The sequence below is a fragment of the Chelonia mydas genome, chromosome 11 (genome assembly GCF_015237465.2).
Source record: "Chelonia mydas isolate rCheMyd1 chromosome 11, rCheMyd1.pri.v2, whole genome shotgun sequence".
Taxonomy (NCBI): Eukaryota; Metazoa; Chordata; order Testudines; family Cheloniidae; genus Chelonia; species Chelonia mydas.
In genome coordinates, this window is record NC_051251.2 from 11,408,249 (window position 1) to 11,427,398 (window position 19,150).

A 19,150-nucleotide genomic window follows, 5' to 3' on the forward strand; every position below is an offset into this window, starting at 1 on the left:
ATCCAGAATCAAAACATCGCTGACTTCAGTCATTGAGTTTCAGTATACTAATGACGCCGTAGTGTGCGTTCACCCAGAAACGGATCTTCAGGCAATTATGAACATCTTTGCTGAAGCATATCAGAAAACGGGACTAACACTTAACACCCCGAAAACAAAGGTCCTCCATCAGCAAGCTCCTGGAGCACAATTCCCAGCCCCAGCAATATAGATCTATGATAACTTTCTAGTGAATATTGTGCACTTCCCATATCTTGGAGGCCAGGCCACCTCTCATAGACAGCTGGCATTGATGAAGAAATCCAGTAGTGGCTCAAATGTACAAGTCAAGCTATGGTCATCTGAGAAAGACGATGTTTGAAGATTGCGACATCAGAACCAAAACTAAACTCATGGTCTATAAAGCTGTTGTGATCCCACCCTACTGTGTGGGACTGAAACGTGGACAACATACAGGAGACATCTTAAGGTGCTGAAGAAGTATCATCAATGTTGTATGCATAAGATTCACCGAATCACATGGGACAAAAGACACACAAATATCAACATCCTCTCGCAAGCGACTATTACGAACATGGAGACGATGATTATTTATCGTCAACTTCGCTGGGTATGCCACATTGTCCGGATGCCTGATTCCAGACTGCCAAAACAAAAATCTTCTACTCTCAATTCGGCCAAGGCAAATGCAGAAAAAAATGCTACAGGGATGTCTTCAAGGCTAATATGAGAAAATGCAATATTGACATCAACTCATGGCCCTGGTATAACTAAGGCTAAGTTTTTGTCATAGGTATTTTTATTTAAAATCACGGAGAGGGAGTGGGAAAAACAAGAAAATCATGGAAATGTACACATAGTAATGCAGTTTTCACTACAGAACTTTTAAATTGCCTATTTAAACCTTATATAATGTTAACTACTTACCCGATTAACTGTTAGAGTGTAAAATGGTCATTTTTTAACAGAGCTTTCCATGATTCTGAAATAGCATGTTGTACATCGACAGCTTGTCATCTTTGATTTTGTCATCTCACAAGCTATCGTTGTAAGACAAAAATAATCTCTCACAGTCCACACGGTTATCAGGCACTGATAAACACCTCAGAGCTATTATGGCCAGACTTGGAAAGTGATCTTTTAAGTTGCACCAAAATTCCAGAATGTCAAGACACTTCATTTCAGAAACTGCACTGCTGTAGCTACAAAACTTGGCTTTTGCCATCTCATTGTCTTCAAACATGGGAATAGACCCAAATACATTTAGTGATGCAAGGTCAAGAACTTTGGCCTGATTGGGATCAAACACTCGGCAGGCTTTAAGAAAACTGGCAGCCAGTTGACAAAACCGTTCAGAACCAGTCAAGTAGTCTTCAATTTTATCACTGTTGTCACAAAGGACTTTCTTAGCTAACAGGTGGTCAGTCGTGCCACTAAAGGACTTTGCCTAGCTGGCAAGATCGGCCAAATCATTGACCACCCTATATGATCTAATTTCTGGTTTTTCATAAGCTGTGAGAATTGCCATTATTCTTGGTGCAAATGCTTCAATTGCTGCAATATCTGCTTTTATTTCCATTGATTTATTTAACATGATCACATCTGCAACAGATGAACTACAGCTTCATTCATACTCCTTCTCAAAAAAATCCACATAATCCTGCAGGTGGCTGGTATGAAAATGGACAGCTTCAAACCAGCTGTTCCACACTGTGATTACTGGGGTAGGTGGAATTGCAGGCACTTTTCCCTGCAATGATTGACAGAACCGTGCTTTGCGGGCAGGGAAGGCAGTGAATGCACGTTTTACAGCAATGACAATTCATTTACTTTTCCAAATGTTTTTCTCCAGATATCGCCCACTAAGTTGAGAAGATGTGCAGTGCATGTTACGTTAACCACATTCAGAAAAGGCGCTTTGAGGCTTTGTTCCCAGGTTTTGTTCATATACGCAGCATTGTCAGTGACAAAAGCAGTGACTTTATTAAAAGGAATTCCATATTTCTGAACTGTTTCCACCACTGCATGACTCACCATTTTAAAGTTAACAGTCTCCAACCATACACTCTCTATTAGCAAAGACTTCAATTCCAAACTACCTTTCCCTTGTCAGCGTGATGTCTGTAAAAGACAAACAAGGCACTTCCAGGATATTTAATATGTACTGCCCTTCAGCATCAGTTATTTCATCTGCTATGAAACTAATTCCAAAACCTTGATTCAGCAGTTCTTTCAGGTCACTGACATGTCTTTCAAATTTTTTTGGCAAGTATTCTCTTCGGAGATGATCCAAAGTAGGTATAACACCAATGTTTTTCAGGGAGCTTTCCAGATAGACAACCCTGCTATGAAAAGCTAAGACATGTAGTGGAATGTTAGTGGTACAGAAAGCCTCTGTGAGTCGGTAAACTTCTGTCCTACGATGCAGCTGTTCTTTGGTCTTTACAGTAAATAGCTCATTCACTGTTCTTTGTAGTTTGGCTTTGTCGCTCAGGCCTGCTTCAAACTCTTGTGCCTTACGTTTATGCAAAGCACTTTCTATATGTTTGTCACAGCTTCCTTTTCATGTGTAATCTACAGGAACATTACATGCTGTACAAAACATCAACCCGCCACTTGCATGAAATGTTCCCTTTGGGTATTGACTACTTCTCTGTTTAGCAGTGGTTTTTGCCACTTTGCTCTTCAGTGTACTGGGCGTCGCCATTTTTTTCTCTCAGCCAGCTAAACCTTATGCAGATGCTCCTCACACTTCAATAAGATTTTTTATAATTAAACAGTGGCTAAGCAACAACCAGGGCCTAGAGTGGTCTGGGCCCAGGGCAGAAACTAAGACATGGGCCCAACTCTCTCTCCTGCTGCCAGGGGCTGAAGTGGAAGCCCAGCAGCTAGGGGCTGACTGCCCAAGCCCCACTTACCAGTGCTAACAGCCCCTGAGGACCTGACTGCTTTAGCCCCGCTGGCAGGGGGGCTGACAATTGGCTGGGGCTGAATGCCTGAGCTCCTGCTGTGGGGGGCTGATTTCTCTCAGTGACAGATTTCTCTCAGAGCCCCAGGAACTGCTGCTACGGCTCCTGCCTGTGAGCTGTCCACCAGCCTGTTGCTGGGCAGGCTCCTGCAGGGCGCACTGTCCACAGGCTGGTTGCTGGGTGGGCTTCTGAAGGGCGGGAGTGGGGAGACCACTGTCCACAGCCAGTTGCTGGGCAGGCTCCTGTGGGGGAGAGGGGGCAGAGTACTCCTGCCCCAAGGACGCTGCTCCAGTGGCTGCTGTGGGGCCCCCTCCTGACCAGCTGATTGGGGAGGGGAGGGGTGGTCCTGCCGGGCACCCTCCGACCAGCTGATCAGTGGGGAGGATCCTGCAGCAGCGCTGTCAGCCAGCTGCTTTTACGACCCTGGGGACCCTTGCTTGGGGGACTGCTGCACCCCCGGCCTGATAGCTGCTCCAGCCCTGCCGTGGTGGAAAAAGTCACGGAATTCGTGACTTCCATGACCTCCGTGACAAATATGTAGCCTTATGTATAACCCAGGACCAACAACAATAGAGGAGCTGCTTGAGGCAGGGAACTCAGCACTTCGAGACTCAAATGCGACTACATATAACGGAAAAACGGAAGTGACAGAAAGAGCGGGCTATAGCCCAAATCAATACTTCAGGTTCAAACACCCTGCTGGGAAACATGTCTGCAATGTGGCAGACTCTGCAGCTCCAGAGTAGGCCTTACCAGCCATCAGTGGACCCACAGATAATTTGAAATGGACAATCCATGAAAGACAATCATTCTTGACTTTGAGGGATTCCCAATTATAATTGGGCATACAAATTTACCCAAACTGTAAACTCAACTGTTGAAAAATGGGTAAAAGATTCATGAATTGTTGCAATGATCTATCATATAAAACTGTTTAAGAAAAGTTGTGAGGAGACAGAAATACTGAATTAATTTAAACAAAAAGGGTTTACTCATACCACTCAAGGACTATTTTAAGATTATGACTAGTAAACAAGAGGAGTAAAACACTGGAAATCAAGAAACCAAAATTGGGATGCCAGAAATTAGGCCTAATTGGTGGATGGACTATTTTGCTCATCATTCCCTTTTTTTGGGGGGGGGGTGGGGTGGGGTGGGGAGTATTCTTAAATAGAGACTTTGGGGGAGAAGACGGGGAGAACTTTTTACCATAACTGCAGCTGCGGCAGAATGATTGTTGCCATGACACCAGACCTAGAAACTCCAGTGGGGATGCCTGACCATCATCAGAGCAAGGACTCCAACCTGATACATGTGAGATCCTGCATTGACTTTCCTTCCCTTGTGTGCTTCTCTCTGGACCCCCAGATTTTTCTCCTGTCCTGTCTCTCTCTTTCTCTGCTTTCCACTGGCACCAGCGATGGTGAGATGACATGACCCTTTCAGATCTGCCCACACTGAGAAAAACCAGTGAAGGAGAGGGACCCGACCAGACCAACCAGATGGATGTCCCTGATCAGGGAGATGATCCAGCATCTAGAACAACAGTTGTCATGGCAGCTCAAAAGCATCCATCTGTGATTGACCAGCCACCCTGTATCCTGAGAACATAAAAAAAGCCATCATCCTTCATCTTTACTATCCTATCTTTTCTCTCTTATGTATGTTTATTTTATCTAAGGCATGAATGAGACTATTATTCTGAATTCAGAATAGAATAGAACTAACCCTTTCTACCCTACCAAGATGGGCTGTTTGACTGAATAAGAGGGTTTAAACAATCTTACTCACTGTCTCCAGAAAGGCCTTTGATAGGTTTTGATTAAATTTGTTTTGCTTAAATAATCAATTTCAGTTCTAATACTCTTTACTTCATTTTTATTCTTTTTCGTGTGTGTGTTTCAATCAATAAATTTCTAACCTTTGGTCTCAGTTGTATAGTGTGTTTGCCATAGTATTAAGCAGGCTGAGGTTTCTGTATATCAAACCCCAGATCATTTAACTCTGTAATGTTGGACAGTGAATAGATTATGCCCATTTAATTAATATAACAGGCATTGCTTGAAGAGGGTAGAGAAAAGATTGTGTGGGTAACCTTTTTTTTTTTCCTTTTTGTCCTTTAATAGTGTTTGATGGAATCCTGTGGTTGAGAGTGAATGGGTTGTAAAAGGAAGTGAAGAGCTTGTACATTTCAGCAATTGTGGGGATAGAATAGTAAAGATGTGTGTGTTAATGGGGTGTCCCAGAGCACTGCTGAAGGAGAGCAGTTAAGGTTGCATGGGCAACTTTAACTCGGCACTTCCTGCTTTTCAGAAGTTTGAGTTTTGCTCACCTCAGCATTCTGCCAGGCAAAGACATATCACCAAACAACCTTACCTCTACATTAATGCAGCTTTTTGCCAATGAATTTCCTAGCTTTTTTAAACAGGAAAATAAATGTTGGTGTTAGGAGTAGTCATTTAGGCAGTTGTATATATGTCCTGCAATTAGCATAGTGAGCCAGCATCTTTGCCCCCAACACGCACCCACACACATCCCAACTGTGCCCACCAGCCTTGCTTCAGCACACCTCCCAAGCCACACCCATGATCCATTCATTGAGTTCCGTTCTACAACCTGGCCCCTTCCCACTACTGTACCCAAGCTTCCACACCACAAACAGGGAACACGTCCTTCTGAAGTCTTCACTCCCCGGTATATAAAGGTTTCTATTGCCACAAGCTTCCCCCGCTCCAAACACACATAACCAGACTCCATGTAGTGCCTGGAGCACAGGACAACTACATTACAACAGTACAGTATTCCTGGTCATGTTTCACAATGATTGATGGGCCAAGTTTGTGGCAGGGCCGGTGACAGAAGATACAGGCAGGGTTTCTGTTCCAAAATACTGATAGTTTTATGTTTGAGAGAAAGAATCTCTGACCCCTGTCCAATAGATGTACCCCATTTCTGAGAAACAGTGAGGCCTCAGAGCTTGTAATGTTTATGCCATACAGTACACTTTTTTGGTCGGCAGTGAACTCTCCACTTTCTCCCAATCAATGTTCAAACATTTATTAATAGGTTTCATGGCAGAGCTGGAGGCTACAGGTGGGCTGGATTGCAGGTGGTTGGGTTCCACTGGCAGAACTAGGGAGTGAAGGGGGTCGGGGTTCACTAGCATAGATGGGGCGCAGGGGGTTGGGGTGCACTGGCAGAACAGAGAAGTGTAGGCAGGCTGGGATGCAGGGGAATTGTGGTGCACTGGCAGAGCTGGGAGTGCAGAGAGTGGGGTGTAGTGTCAGATATGTGGGGTACAAGGGGGTTGGGGTCTAGGAAGGTTGGGATGCACTGGCAGAGCAGGGAGTGTCATGCCTCCTTCACCTGAGTCCCCAAACTTTCTCACACCTTCTACCATCCATCCCCATTACCCTACTCCTCTTGCTCACATGTCTAATTTTCCACTCCAAATACTTTGATTATAGTCCCGCCAAAATGAAATGCCACCCGTTACTCACAAAGCGCAGCAATCTCCAGCCATTTAGTCCAAGTCTCCTTTTCTCTTAGGCTGGATCTACCCTAGGAATTTACTTTGGTGTAGCTACGTCTCTCATGGGGGTGAAAAATCCACACCTCTGAGAGGTGCAGCTATACTGACCTAACCCCCGGGGTAGACGACGCTAGGCCAATGGAAGAATTCTTCCATTGATCTAGCTACCATCTCTCAGGGAGGTGCAGCAGCGTCACAGAAGCGTATTAAGTGTAGATATACCCTTGGATGGAGGCTTGGGAATAATTTATCCTTAGATATGTTAATTGAAATGTTTGTTCATAGCCACTAAGAGGTCTGTGATTCATTAAGTCATTAGTACCTCTCACTTTAAGAGTACAAAGCAGCAGAAGGAACCAGGTTTTTGACTACTAATGTTACCCCACACTCCCACATAGCACATCAAATTTCAAAACAATCTGAGGAATTGTTAGGATTTTGCAAAACTTACAAGAGTTGAATTTAAAGCATATAAAATGGCAGGAATGAAAACACTCTAGCAGTTTTTTTGTATGGGTGCATGCATAGTGTAAAAAAACATGTAGATTTTCCTAAATACTGTCATTAATTTGGGTCCCCCAAAGATTTAGTAGGTGCCATATACTACCTCGGGTAAAACTTGGCAGATTGACACAATTTTGATCCACATCACATCAACAGTTTGAGCTCTAGCTCTGGGCAAAAAAAGCCCACCTAGAAGCTTTTTTAAATAGAGCTATTTGGGGGGGAAAGAGGAGGTTATATCTTTGGAACCCCTTGATCAACTTACTCCAGATTTGGCTCTCTAACCGTATGTGGCACTCTCCTGAGATGTACCAAATTTCAAAGAAATCCAACTAAGCATGTCAGTTTTAGAGGACTTTGAAAGCTCCACCTTTTAAACAGATGTATTGATGCAACCTTTCCCTATAGTGACACTCCTGCGCTACTATAACCACAGAACGTTGGGTCAAATAAGATCTAAAATACATGGAGTTTTATATTCTATTGGAATTTACCTCCCAGTTCAAAGATAACCAATTGCAGCTAAATATCAGAAAACTCAAAAAAACCTGTAGATAAATTCTAAAAAGATAGTGTGTCTTCACTCTGTTTTGGATCATGTACTAGAAGTCAGGGATTGCAATTATGCTCACAGTCATCTGATATTTTAGCTTCCTAGATGAAGGAGGGTTTTTTGGGAAAGGAAGAGTGATACAAAGAATCATAAAGATGGGTAAATTAAGGAAATGACTGCGGAGTTCTGTACTGCATTGATAAAGCACTTCAAGATTCACTGTCAATGAAAGGCTATATAAGTGTTCATTAAGTTATTTTATCTCTCTTTGTAATTATTTACTTTTAGTTTGGCCAAATTTTAAAATTGTGATTTCTCTAAAGTTCTTTGTCAACTAGAATTAACATTTACCAAATAATATTTTAGTAGGAGACAACTGAAATTAATACTACTGCATTCAGAAGCCAGAGAAGTTTGCAAGAATGAAACTGGGAATTTACTCCATAATTTTAGCAACAAACTAAATGATGATTAGTTAAAAAAAATTAAAACAGCATTTTTTCATGAGAAAAACAGAAAAATCAATTCCAAGCTTACCAAATGCACAATGTAGAATCTAGAACAAAAAGAAAATTCAAATCAATAACAGAGATACTTCATGTTTAATCATTTTTAAAACAGTTAGCTTTATCAGAACAGTATCCACTAACACTACTATAATTGGGAGTCTTTCAAAGTTCCCACTACTTGCTGCAGTTTTCAAGTGTTAACATCTAGTTTTCCAGAAAAATACTGGCCATAAAATTTCAGCTTTGACACTGTCTATCTTTGTAGAGTAGAGCAAGTTCCATTACTTTATTGTCAACCCATCTGTAAAATGGGGATAAAAACCTATCTCACAGAGGCATATGACTTATTTTATTAATATTTGTAAAGTGCACTGAAAATAAACAGTGCTAATTATTAATAGATGATCATTCAAAATGAAGTGATGTTTAACAATGGCTTGTCACTTTGTCTCACCTAACACTCATGTAGTTGTCAGCAACATTAAAAAAAAACAAAAAACAATCTATACCTACCTCAAGCAGAGCTCCAGTTTGGAAGAATTTCAAGGGCTTTTCTATTGAGTAGTAAAGACTATGGTAGCTACCCTTAGTCAGATATGCTCGGACTAGACCAACTGCTATAACAAGCCATCTGGAAAAAGAGAAGAAAAGACTGAAGATAAGGGGATATTAAATTGAGCACGTATCCTGAGAATAAGCAAAGCTAAAGTTATCCTCTGACCTAGAAAAACAGTTTCCCATCCTTATCAGCTAGGTTTCAGTTAACAGTCATACAGCAATCCTGCACAATGTCAACAGTTGGCCAACATCCTGAAATCCTGCAAAGACTTCAAAGTTTCTTACTATATGTTCCATTCTATGCGTCCGATGAAGTGAGCTGTGTTAGAGGGCTTATTCCTTCACCCACTTACTTCCCTGGTCCTTCTCGCATGAACAGAGAGCAACAATACCCGAAGTCCAAAGGTGCAAACAATTCGATGTTTATTGGGGTGAACTTCCAGCAAGCATGATTCCAGTTTCCTCCCTTAGTGTTTCCCAGCTCTGACACCACAGAGCCTTACACCTGTGTCCCTGTTCCCATTCCTGCCCTTAGCCAAACAGGATTCCAGTTTCTCCAGCCCCATTCCCCGTTCCCATTTCCCCTTTTAGCAAAACATGATTCCAATTTCCTTATCCCCATTCCCTGTTCCCATTTCCCCCACAAAAATAGCCCACAAAAGCTTATGCTCTAATAAATCTGTTAGTCTCTCAGGTGCCACAAGTACTCCTGTTCTTTTTGCAGATACAGACTAACATGGCTGCTACTCTGAAACCTGTCAAAGTTTGAATGTATACAAACCATCACTTTTAAGAGTTAAGTCTTATGCACTTTTTGAATATCTTACAGTACTGAGCATACAAAAATATCCTTAACACCGTGGTAAAAATAAAAATTATCCCTTAATAACCCTTAATTATAATTTAGTTACTGAGGGGTGTTCATGCCATTAAAATTAATGTTGTCTTCAAGTTTCCATAATAGAGCCCTTTTGGAGGGTTTAATTACTTGGTAATTATCAAGCAGCCAAACAATAAATATTTACTGATGTTCAGAGATCTTACAATACTATAGCTTTATGAAGCCTGCCATATAAATAGGAAATTAAATTTTAAAAGACATTCATTTTAGGGTTGTGATTCAATGTAATCCTCCCCATTCATCATAAGCCTCCCCATTCAATGTACATGACAGCCTGTCAGTCTTTATTTTTAATTTCTTAGTTTTATCTGAAATTGCTACAGGTAAAGAAGTTCCTCTAAGTAAACTGAACCTGGTGAGTAAAGTCCTCAGGACAGAAAAAGAACCCGCATAATGTTCAATTAAAAAACAAATGGCAGACGAAAGATGCACATAGTACAATATTACCACATATTATCTCTCTCAATAATATGGACAAAGTAATAAAATATTTTTAATACTCCAAGAAAGACTATTATGGTATCCTATAAATGAATCCATAGTTAAGGTTGCAACCAGGGTTGAATCATAAACCCTAATTTTAATTCACCTATAACTTGTTAGGAAAATTGCCAAGTTTACTCTAAAGACGAAAGAGAACTTTTCTGCAAGATCTGAAATTGGTTAAATTGTTTGTTACAAGTCATTAACTTTCCCTGATTTGAAATTTTGATCAGTGTGTAATGTCTCATTGGGTCCCTCAGACAGAAATCCAATAAGCCTGCAGAGATCCTACGCTCTGCAGGACAGCAAGGGACATAGATACTGAGGAACTCAAGTTTCAGGGCAGTGTGAACTCAGCAGAAAGCAAGGCTCCTGGAGAGTTCAGTTCTGCAGCGCTGAGAGATGTATGAAAAGCCATGACATTTGTGTATCCCCATGCTGGCCCAACAGCTTTATAAACTACAACACTAACAGACAAAAACACAGTGAATTTTAATTTAAGATTGATTTTTGCGGGATGTGAACAAGAAAGTGGTGTTATAGGCCTGGTCAACACTAAAAAGTTAGGGTAACACACCTACATTGCTCAGGGATGTGAAAAATCCACACTCCTGAGTGACGTAGCTAAATTAACCTAATCTCCAGTGTAGACAGCATTACGTTGACAGAAAAATTCTTCCATCAACCTACTTACTGTCTCTCAAAGAGATGGATTACCTATCCCAGTGGGAGAACTTCTCCTGTCGGTGTAGGTATAGTGTCTACACTGAAGCGCCTCAGCTGTGCTGCTGTGGTGTTTCAAGTGTAGACAAGCCTTTAGTTGATAGACTGAGGCTAAGTGTGCAGATAAGCACAGAGCTGATACAGTTTTTTGAGTATGTAATATGATTTTACACATGGAAAGGTATTGAAGACATTGCATGAACTGTGAGAGTATTTCTTTATTTTTCTACTATCCTTGTTTATTTGTGAAGTATTAAAGGGGCTTAAGAGGTTTTTTGTCCTTAAATGTTATGTTACTGTGTACATACATCATTCCAACTTCAATGGTAAACATCAACCTTTTTTTTTTTTTCTTCACACTTTATTTTTAATGTTATAATACACAGGCTTTTCAATATCCAAATAAAAGAACCTTGAGGCCCAAAAATGTGTACGGAGTAGCATTTATTGGTGCAATTTAAAAAGCTATTTTATTTCCATTTCCACTATTTTTAGAAAATGGGAACAATGCCTTAATAAACTAAGCATTTACTATATGTAAAGAGTTAGGTTATTTAGCTATTCAAAAGATTGCCATTTGAAATATGCCAGTATGTTACTGTAATACCAGTAAGATTATCCTCTGCAACACACAAGGATTCCCTTTGAAACTAATAATTGTCAAAGTTGATATTGTCTTGTTTATACCTGTGAATGCCTGTTTCTCTCTCATATCCTTCAGGTTTGCTGAGAAATTGAGCTAAAGCTTCAGGTTACACGTGGTGGCACAACAACAGATTCCCCTACAGCAGACTCAGATTCCACCCATATCAAGCAACTGGTAAAGTACATGGGGTTCCAAAGTAGCTCCATCCCTTTTCCTGCCTTTTGCTCTCCCCTTTGTTGGATGGATGATTTTAGAAACGCTGTGATGTACAATGATTTCAATGATAGTCTCTTTTAATTATAAATGACTATATTTTAAAATGTGTTTAGTGTTGAAAGTAATGGCATGCCAAAATTAAAGCTTCTTTTTTTAAGCACTTAGTATTTCTGTCCTCAACTTCCTTTCATCCCACACAGATCTTATGCTGTGCCCAAGCTTCTCAATTGATTGCTCCCTTTATCTTCCTTTCCCATTCAAAGATCGATGCTATCCTTTGTATACATGCAATAGCCTCAAAATTGATGTATTCCAAGTTCTCTGTTTAGCCACTGAACTGGTACAGTATAGGTAGCAACCTTGTAAGCTTCGCCATTATGCCTCAACACCAACTAGAAGGGCCCCCCACCTTAAGGACTGGGAGAAGTTAAGGATTCATGTCAACCCAATACTCTGCCTCCCATGGCCACTCATGTGTTAACTAATGCAACGATGGGTTTTGTTGATCTGGACATCCATTCACCAGGAAACAGATTAAGACCACCAAACCTTTTAACATATAGCACAAAAACAGTGAAAGATGGCTGCAACCATTGAGCTGTTCTGGATTCCAACCAGACAGCTGAACGGATCTGTGCCCTGTTTTTGGCTCCTCCCATTCATTTCTAATTCTAGATATCTAATTTTTAAAGCATTTCTGATGCCTCATGGTGAGCTCTTTTATTTAGAAATGGTTCTATAGAATTTTCTGTGGCCTTTTCCTTCACATGGGGCTTATTTGGTGTGGGAGGGAGGCATGAATAGGGACTTCAGCATGTAAACAGGATCTTTATTCTTTTAAGAGTTCATCTGCTCCTGCTGTTTATTCTTGACCTAAACTCAAATAGAAGATACCGCTGGGGGAGGGAGCTGGAGGGTTCCCAGCAGCTGCAGTTCCTGGCATGCCCTGAAGGAAGGAGGCCGTGTGCAGGAAACTCTGTACAAGCCCAGGACCCAGCATCAGGTTCTCTCTCCTACTGGATCTCTGGGAAGGCAGGGGATACGAGTGGCTGGGCTAGAGCAGGCCCCGTAGCTGGGCTCTGCGAGTGGAGGGGGTGTGAGTGTCTAGGCTGGGGGGGGGGGGGGGGGGGCGGGGGGGAGGCACAACTAGGCTCGGGGAGGGTGTGGGTGTCCGGGCTGGGGGGGCACCCCATGGTTGGGCTCTGAGGGGAGGGGGTGTGAGTGTCTAGCCCCCTGGTTGGGCTCTGGTGGGGAGGGTGCAGAGAAACAGGAACTGGGTTGTCATAGGGCAGAGGTCCCCAAACTGCGGGGCATGCTGAGGAACATTCGGGGGGCGGGGGTGGAAGGGGTGGCTGAGGCCTGGGCCAGCCTCCGCGGGGGGCACCGGCTACCGGCCCCATGACCAAGTCCCCAGCTGAGGCTCCACTCTTGGCCCCGCCCCCAGCTATGGCCCCAGCCTCGTCCCCCTTACCCCTGTTCACATCCCTCCCGCTCGTCCCAGAGCCACGACCCTGCTCCCAGTCCCGAGGGGGTAGACAGGAGTAAGGGCGGGAGGAGATAAGATAAAAAGTTTGGGGACCACTGTCATAGGGATTTCTTTAACTCTTTACTCTTGGGGGAATTTTTGTGTGTGCCAGTATTGTTAAAGACATAGTTGCTGACAGGTATTTTGAAATAAATTACCAAAATAACTGAAACTGGCATGATTATATTGTTATTTTAAATAAAATATACAGAATTTTCAAATATTGTGGGCGCACTTTAATTTTTTTGGCACAGAATTCCCCCAGGAATAGAAGAGCAACCATGGCACTTTACGAAACAAAAAAGTGACAGTCTCTCTCATAAACAGCTTAAAATGAAAGTTCCTCCATTATCCCTCATATGCCCACAAAACTGTAGCCACATTAAAAAAAAATCCTTAGTGGCGTTCTTTAGAACAACTTAAGAGCCACTTTTAGGAAAAGCTTTTTTATATTGTAATATTCAGTTACAAAACAAAATTAAAACATTAACAGATTCTTCTCTATTTTGTGGGGTTTGTCTGTCTGCCAAAAGAGAACATCAGGTCATATTTGGACTGAAATTAGGTAAATAAAAATTATTTAGAAAACCTCAACCTACAGAAATGTTTCTGCAATTCCTTCCTCCCCACACCCCAAAATTTTTTGGGAATCCAATAATGCAGCATTGTGTTGATGTAGGAGAACGTGCAAACAAAATTAGACACTGACTAATAAATAAGCCTAAAAGGAACTAATCTATGTTCACTGTCTAAGTCAGTGATGGGGAACCCACGGCCCGGATCTGGCCCATTGATTAATTTCATCCGGCCCACTGCAGGGGGAAACCCTGAGCCTCTGCGTCCCCCTGAGCAAGTTAGTGGCCCGTGATTTATTTTTTTCTGTGGGTCAACAGCCCATGACACAAAAAAGGTTCCCCATCCCTGGGGTCTAAGTTCAGAGAAATACAAAACAAACATGAAAATCAAGTTTTGATCAACACTCATTCTGTTTTAAAAAAAGATGTTACTAACAGATAAGGTACTTAAAAAATATTTAACTCTCATCCCTTTTATATGTAATTATACAGTCTGAAACTAACTCAATTAAAAAAATTAAAACTATCTACCTTGGGTACTTATATAGTCTCCTTCACCATAGTATTGAGCACCTCACAATCTTTATGATAGTCATCCCCACAACACCCTCCTGTGAGGTAGACAAGAACTATTATCCTCATTTTTCAGATGGGGAAACTGAGGAACAGAGACTTGCCCAAGGTCTCACAGGAATTCTATCTGGGGACTTGGTTTTAATTCCAAATTCTAAGCTAGTGCCCTAACCATTGAGCTATGCTTCTTCATTCCACTGCCACAAGCTTCCCCAAAGCAAAAACAGCCCTCCTGAAATTTTGCATGCCACACCTCATGAGTGTGCAGTTTTCTGGAAAGTTAGGCAAAAAAATCAGAAAAGGAGGTTAGAACGAGTGATAAAGAATTATATGGCAGCAGGGATACGTCTGATCCTTTAGCTATTTACTTCCAGATATTCTCCCACTTGTGTGTTTGTTTTTTTAAGGCGTAGAAAGTAATTGTTGCATTTTAATAAAGTTTGTGTGTATGTGAATTTAACAACTTTGCATTTCTACAAAATTCATCAGAGGCTCTCAAAGCACTTTACAAACAAATGAATTAAAGTTCACAGCAGCCCCATGATTCAGGCAAGTGTTTTTGCATCTGTAAAATGGGGAGTAACAAGCTCAGAGAGGTTAATTTAGCTAAAGTCATATAGGAACATCACAGCAAAACGGAAAGAAAACCAGAGCTCCTGACTTACAGCTGTGTATTTTATTTACTGCTCATATAATAACACATTTATGAAATAAACAGTTTAATTATACCAGAAAGGAAGACAGAGATTTTTCTGTCCATTAGGTAATCACAGTTTATATCATAAATGCGCATACATTATACATTTCACAATAGATTTATTCTCATGCATAGCTTCGCATGCCTGATGTGGGTTGGACCCTCTTGTAGTGCACCGATGCCTAAGGGAAAGTAAAATCATCCAGCAAGTTGAAATCCACCAGCTTCACAATCAGTGATGTGTGCTGACATGAGACTATTTTAATAAAGATTTAAAAATAAGCACTGCAATCTGTGTCCTGCTGAAACATGTAACAAGATAAGTTTCATCACAAAAGGGAGGGACTTGAAACCTCATGAGCACTAATCATAAATGACGGCATCTTCCTCCAAAGGAGCAAGATCTGTCAGATTTGTTTGCCCGGCACCACACAGACCAAGTCTCAGTTATCTGGAAGATCCCTTATTTAGGGTTCATTTTTAGGCTCCCTCCCCAAGTCCTTCCTCCTTGCAAAGGAAGATTTTCACTCCATGTATGTTTCAGCAAGACCCTAAAAACTCTTTTTAAAAAAAGGTCTCACTCAAATTGGCCCATTATGACAGTTCCCAGTCATCACTTATTTATTATTTTGGAGACTCCAAGGTCAGACAGGACCACTGTGATGATCTAGTCCAGTGGTTCGGGTCACGATCCAGTACTGGGTTGCGGAATGAAAGGCACTGGGTTGCCTTGCTCAGCACCCATGGACCCTTGCGGCCGGCCAGTAAAAACTAGTAGTAAAACTAGTAATCCCTAGCTGGAAGCAGCCAGCACCAGGTCCAGATCGTAGGCACAGGGACCACAGGGCTCCACGCGCTGTCCCCAGCCCAAGCACCGTCTCCACACTAGGGCACAGCATGGTCCGTGGAGCCAGGACAGGAGCCGGGAAGCCTGCCTCTGCACCCCGTCTGCGCCACTGACCGGGAGTCACCAGAGGTAAGCCTGCACCCCAATTCCCTGCCCCAGCCCTGAGCCCCCAAACTTGGAGCCCCTTCCTGCACTCCAACCCCCTCGTCCCTGGCCCCACCCTCAAGCCTGCACCCCCAACCCAGCCCCCTGACCCCCTCCCACACCCCAGCCCCCTGGCCCAGCCTTGAGCCCTCCCAAACCAAAAGCTCCCTCTTGCACCCTAAGCCCCTCATCCCCAGCGCAGAGCCTGCACCCCCAGCCCAGAACCCTGCCCCACTCCAGCACCCCAACCCACTGCCCCAGCCCAGAGCCCCCTCCCACACACTGAACCCCTCATTCCTAGCCCCACCCCAGAGCCCTCAGCCACCACACCCCAACCCTCTGCCCCAGCCCTGAGCGCCTCCCACACCCCAAACTCCTCCGCCCCAGCTCCGCTGGGTCAGGGGCATCAACAATTTTCTTCAACTGGGCCCCCAGAAAAAAGCGTGAAAACCACTGATCTAGTCTGACCTCCTGTATAACACAGGCCACAGAGCGCCCCCCCACCCCCAAATAATTCCTAGGGCAGATCTTTTAGGAGACCATCCAATATCTTGACTTTAAAAATGGTCAGCGATGAAGAATCCCCCCCAAACCTCCTGTCAGGGCGGATTTGGCTGCACCGGGGAACAGCTTCTCCTCGGGACAGAAGGGCGGTTTCGAGAGGTGGGGCTCCGGGCTGAGGAAGGCGGACACCTGCTCTCCCTACCTCGGCTCTGAAACCCGCCCCTCAGTCAAGCGCTGCAGCCGCTGGAGAGCGGCAGCCCCTGAGGAGCGCTTCGGCGGGACCCGGGGTGGCGAAGGCTGGTGCCCCGGGGTCAGGCTAGGCAGGAGGAGGCCGGGTCCCGGGGCTGCTACGGGCTCACGGGGGGAAGGGGTTGGCGTGCCGGCGGGGAATGCGGGGTCCGCCCCGGCTAGCGCGGGACCCTGCGGATAGAGTAGGCGGGAGCCGCGCCTTGCCCCGTCTTACCCCGCCGTCATCACCACGTTGTAAATGACCAGATAGGTCGTGGCCAGGGCGCCTGGGCCCTTCCTCCGCCGGGGCTGCTGGCTCCCGTAGCCGTTATCCGCCCGGCCAGCGCCGCTGCTCCCAGACGCCGCCATGTTTGTCGCCCTGCCCAGTAACTGCCGCCCGGCGGCCCTGCCCCTCGCCCCTCCCCCTCTCCGCCCGGCGGGGCGGGCCCCTCCCGGCCCTGCGCGCTGAGGCGACCGCCGCCAGCTCGGGCCAGGGCAGAGCTGCCGCCCGTTCCCGCCAAGCGGCAGCCTGGTGTCAAATGGGAGGCCTGTGAGGGGGGGAACGCCTCGCGATGAGAGCAGCCCCCACCCCTCCGGTGTCGCCCCCTGAGTCATCGGAACCTGCATTCCCGAGCATTTAAAAACCATGACCCCCCCCCTCATTTAGTGCTTGGGGGTCCTTTGTCTTTTCTTTCTAGATTCAGCCGTGGTAAGTTTCATGGTTTAAGCTTTGCTCTGCAACCCCACGGGCTGGATACGTCACTCTTTTTAAAGAAAAGTTGAGCTTTTTGTGTAGTCACATGACTCCATGAGTTGGGGCTTTAAGAAAAAACATGAAATATTACCAGATTCGGGAAGAGTTGGAAACAGTGATGCTTTGTCTTTATAGAGTAGTCTGCTGAGAAGCCCCAAGTGCATTGCACAGGTGGAGAAAGACGGTGTTAGCGTTGTACCTGAGAAGATAGATGATGAAATTTTGGTCCTATTCAAGTCAATTGCCAACGTCCTGATTTGAATGGGGCCAGAGTGGCTAAGTGACTGGCATCCCAGTTACACAATACACTTGCAGTTGTAGAGTGCTGGGAGTTAAACCAGCCTTCAGGGACTGCAGCAGGGAAAACGCTGCAGAGTATTTACACTCTCAGCTGGAAGTGCGCTGGCGTGGCCACATTACCAGCTCTTGCAAGGCCACAAAGAGCAGTGCATTGTGATAGCTATCCCAGCATGCAAGTGGCTGCAAAGGGTGCTTTTCAAATGCGGGGAGGGGTGGAGCGTGACAGGGAGTGTGTTGTGTGTATGTGGCAGGAGAGAGAGTGGGTTTTTGCATGCTGTCTTGTAAGTCCAGAGAGCAGCAGACCTCCTCCTGCTCCCCACCTCTCTCTCACTCACTCAAAGCATGCAGCATTCCTCAGTAATGGTTCCTTTGTCCCAGAGCAGATAAGCAGCCAGCTGTCAGAAATGGAGCTTTGAAAGGGCACACCTGCATTCCTACAGTGAGTTCAAAACAATGACAAGAGTGGCCACTTGACTTAAGGGGATTATGGGACGTTTCCGGAGGTCAATCAGAGCGCAGTAATGCAACACCTCATTCACACTGGCACCGCATCGCTCCAGCCGGGGCACAGCAAGTGTTATGCTTCTCGTGGAGGTGGAGTACCAGGAGCTCTCCAGCTGCAGAGTCCAGGCGCTCTAAGTGCCTTGCCAGTGTGGACGGGTCAGGAGTTAGGGCACCTGGGGCTGCTTTAATGCGCTCTAACTCTCAAGTGTAGCCAAGCCCTTAAAGTCAAGGGCAGAGTTGGGACTAGACTCTAGGTTGCCTGACTCCTAGTCCTCTAACGACTAATGGCTTAGCCTGATCTATGGGCAGAACCCACATTTAACTTCAGCTGGGTTCAGAGCAGGTGCCCATGTGGATCTGCTTGAGAGACCAGTAGAGGACTGAAATGTGGATTATGGAATAAAATGCACAGTTACTCTTTTATTTAAAAAAAAAGTATAATCCATTCATTCAATAGAATGATATATGACTTTTTAATGCAATTTTTAAAAATAAAAGGTAAAATCTCTCTTCTTGATCTCACTCCACAACTTTCAGTGGCTCGTTAGACCTAGTATAACTATTTGTTTTATATTACCAGATTATTATTTTTTAATTTACAAAGTACAGCAATGAAGGGAGAAAATTAAATCCTTTCTTTTACTGAAATTATAAATATTTTATGGAATTACTTCAGTCTCCCACTGTAGTTCTCACTTTATCTTCTACGCTACAGGGCTTTATAGTGTGGCTGCTTTATGAGAAAATTAGTGTCTACAGTATAGATACATGCACACACACGACATTGTCTCATAGATACAGCATGAGCAAAGTCCAAAGTCTGCTTTCACATAAACAAATACAACTCCCACTGAATTCAGTGCGCTATGTGCATATATCTAAAGGCAATTTGGCTCAAGGACCTT

The 19,150-nt window shown here is 44.1% G+C and overlaps 1 protein-coding gene across 3 annotated transcripts in view; it reads right to left on the reverse strand.

Annotated features, from left to right (window-relative positions):
* The window catches only part of HACD2 (3-hydroxyacyl-CoA dehydratase 2), a 42,580-nt gene extending 25,492 nt beyond the window's left edge, over window positions 1-17,088 (reverse strand). Inside the window, exons 1-3 of one of the 3 annotated variants that reach the window (XM_037913168.2) lie at window positions 16,923-17,088; window positions 8,581-8,698; window positions 8,096-8,114 (exon numbers count right to left, since the gene is read on the reverse strand). In XM_037913168.2, the coding sequence (XP_037769096.1) occupies window positions 8,096-8,114; window positions 8,581-8,698; window positions 16,923-17,056 (271 nt within the window). In that variant the 5' untranslated portion in view covers window positions 17,057-17,088. Of the gene's footprint in view, window positions 1-4,468; window positions 4,530-8,095; window positions 8,115-8,580; window positions 8,699-16,661; window positions 16,681-16,922 lie in introns of those variants that run through there. The other 2 variants (XM_043524853.1, XM_043524852.1) reach the window with 2 other exon arrangements.
* Window positions 17,089-19,150: the final 2,062 nt, after the last annotated feature.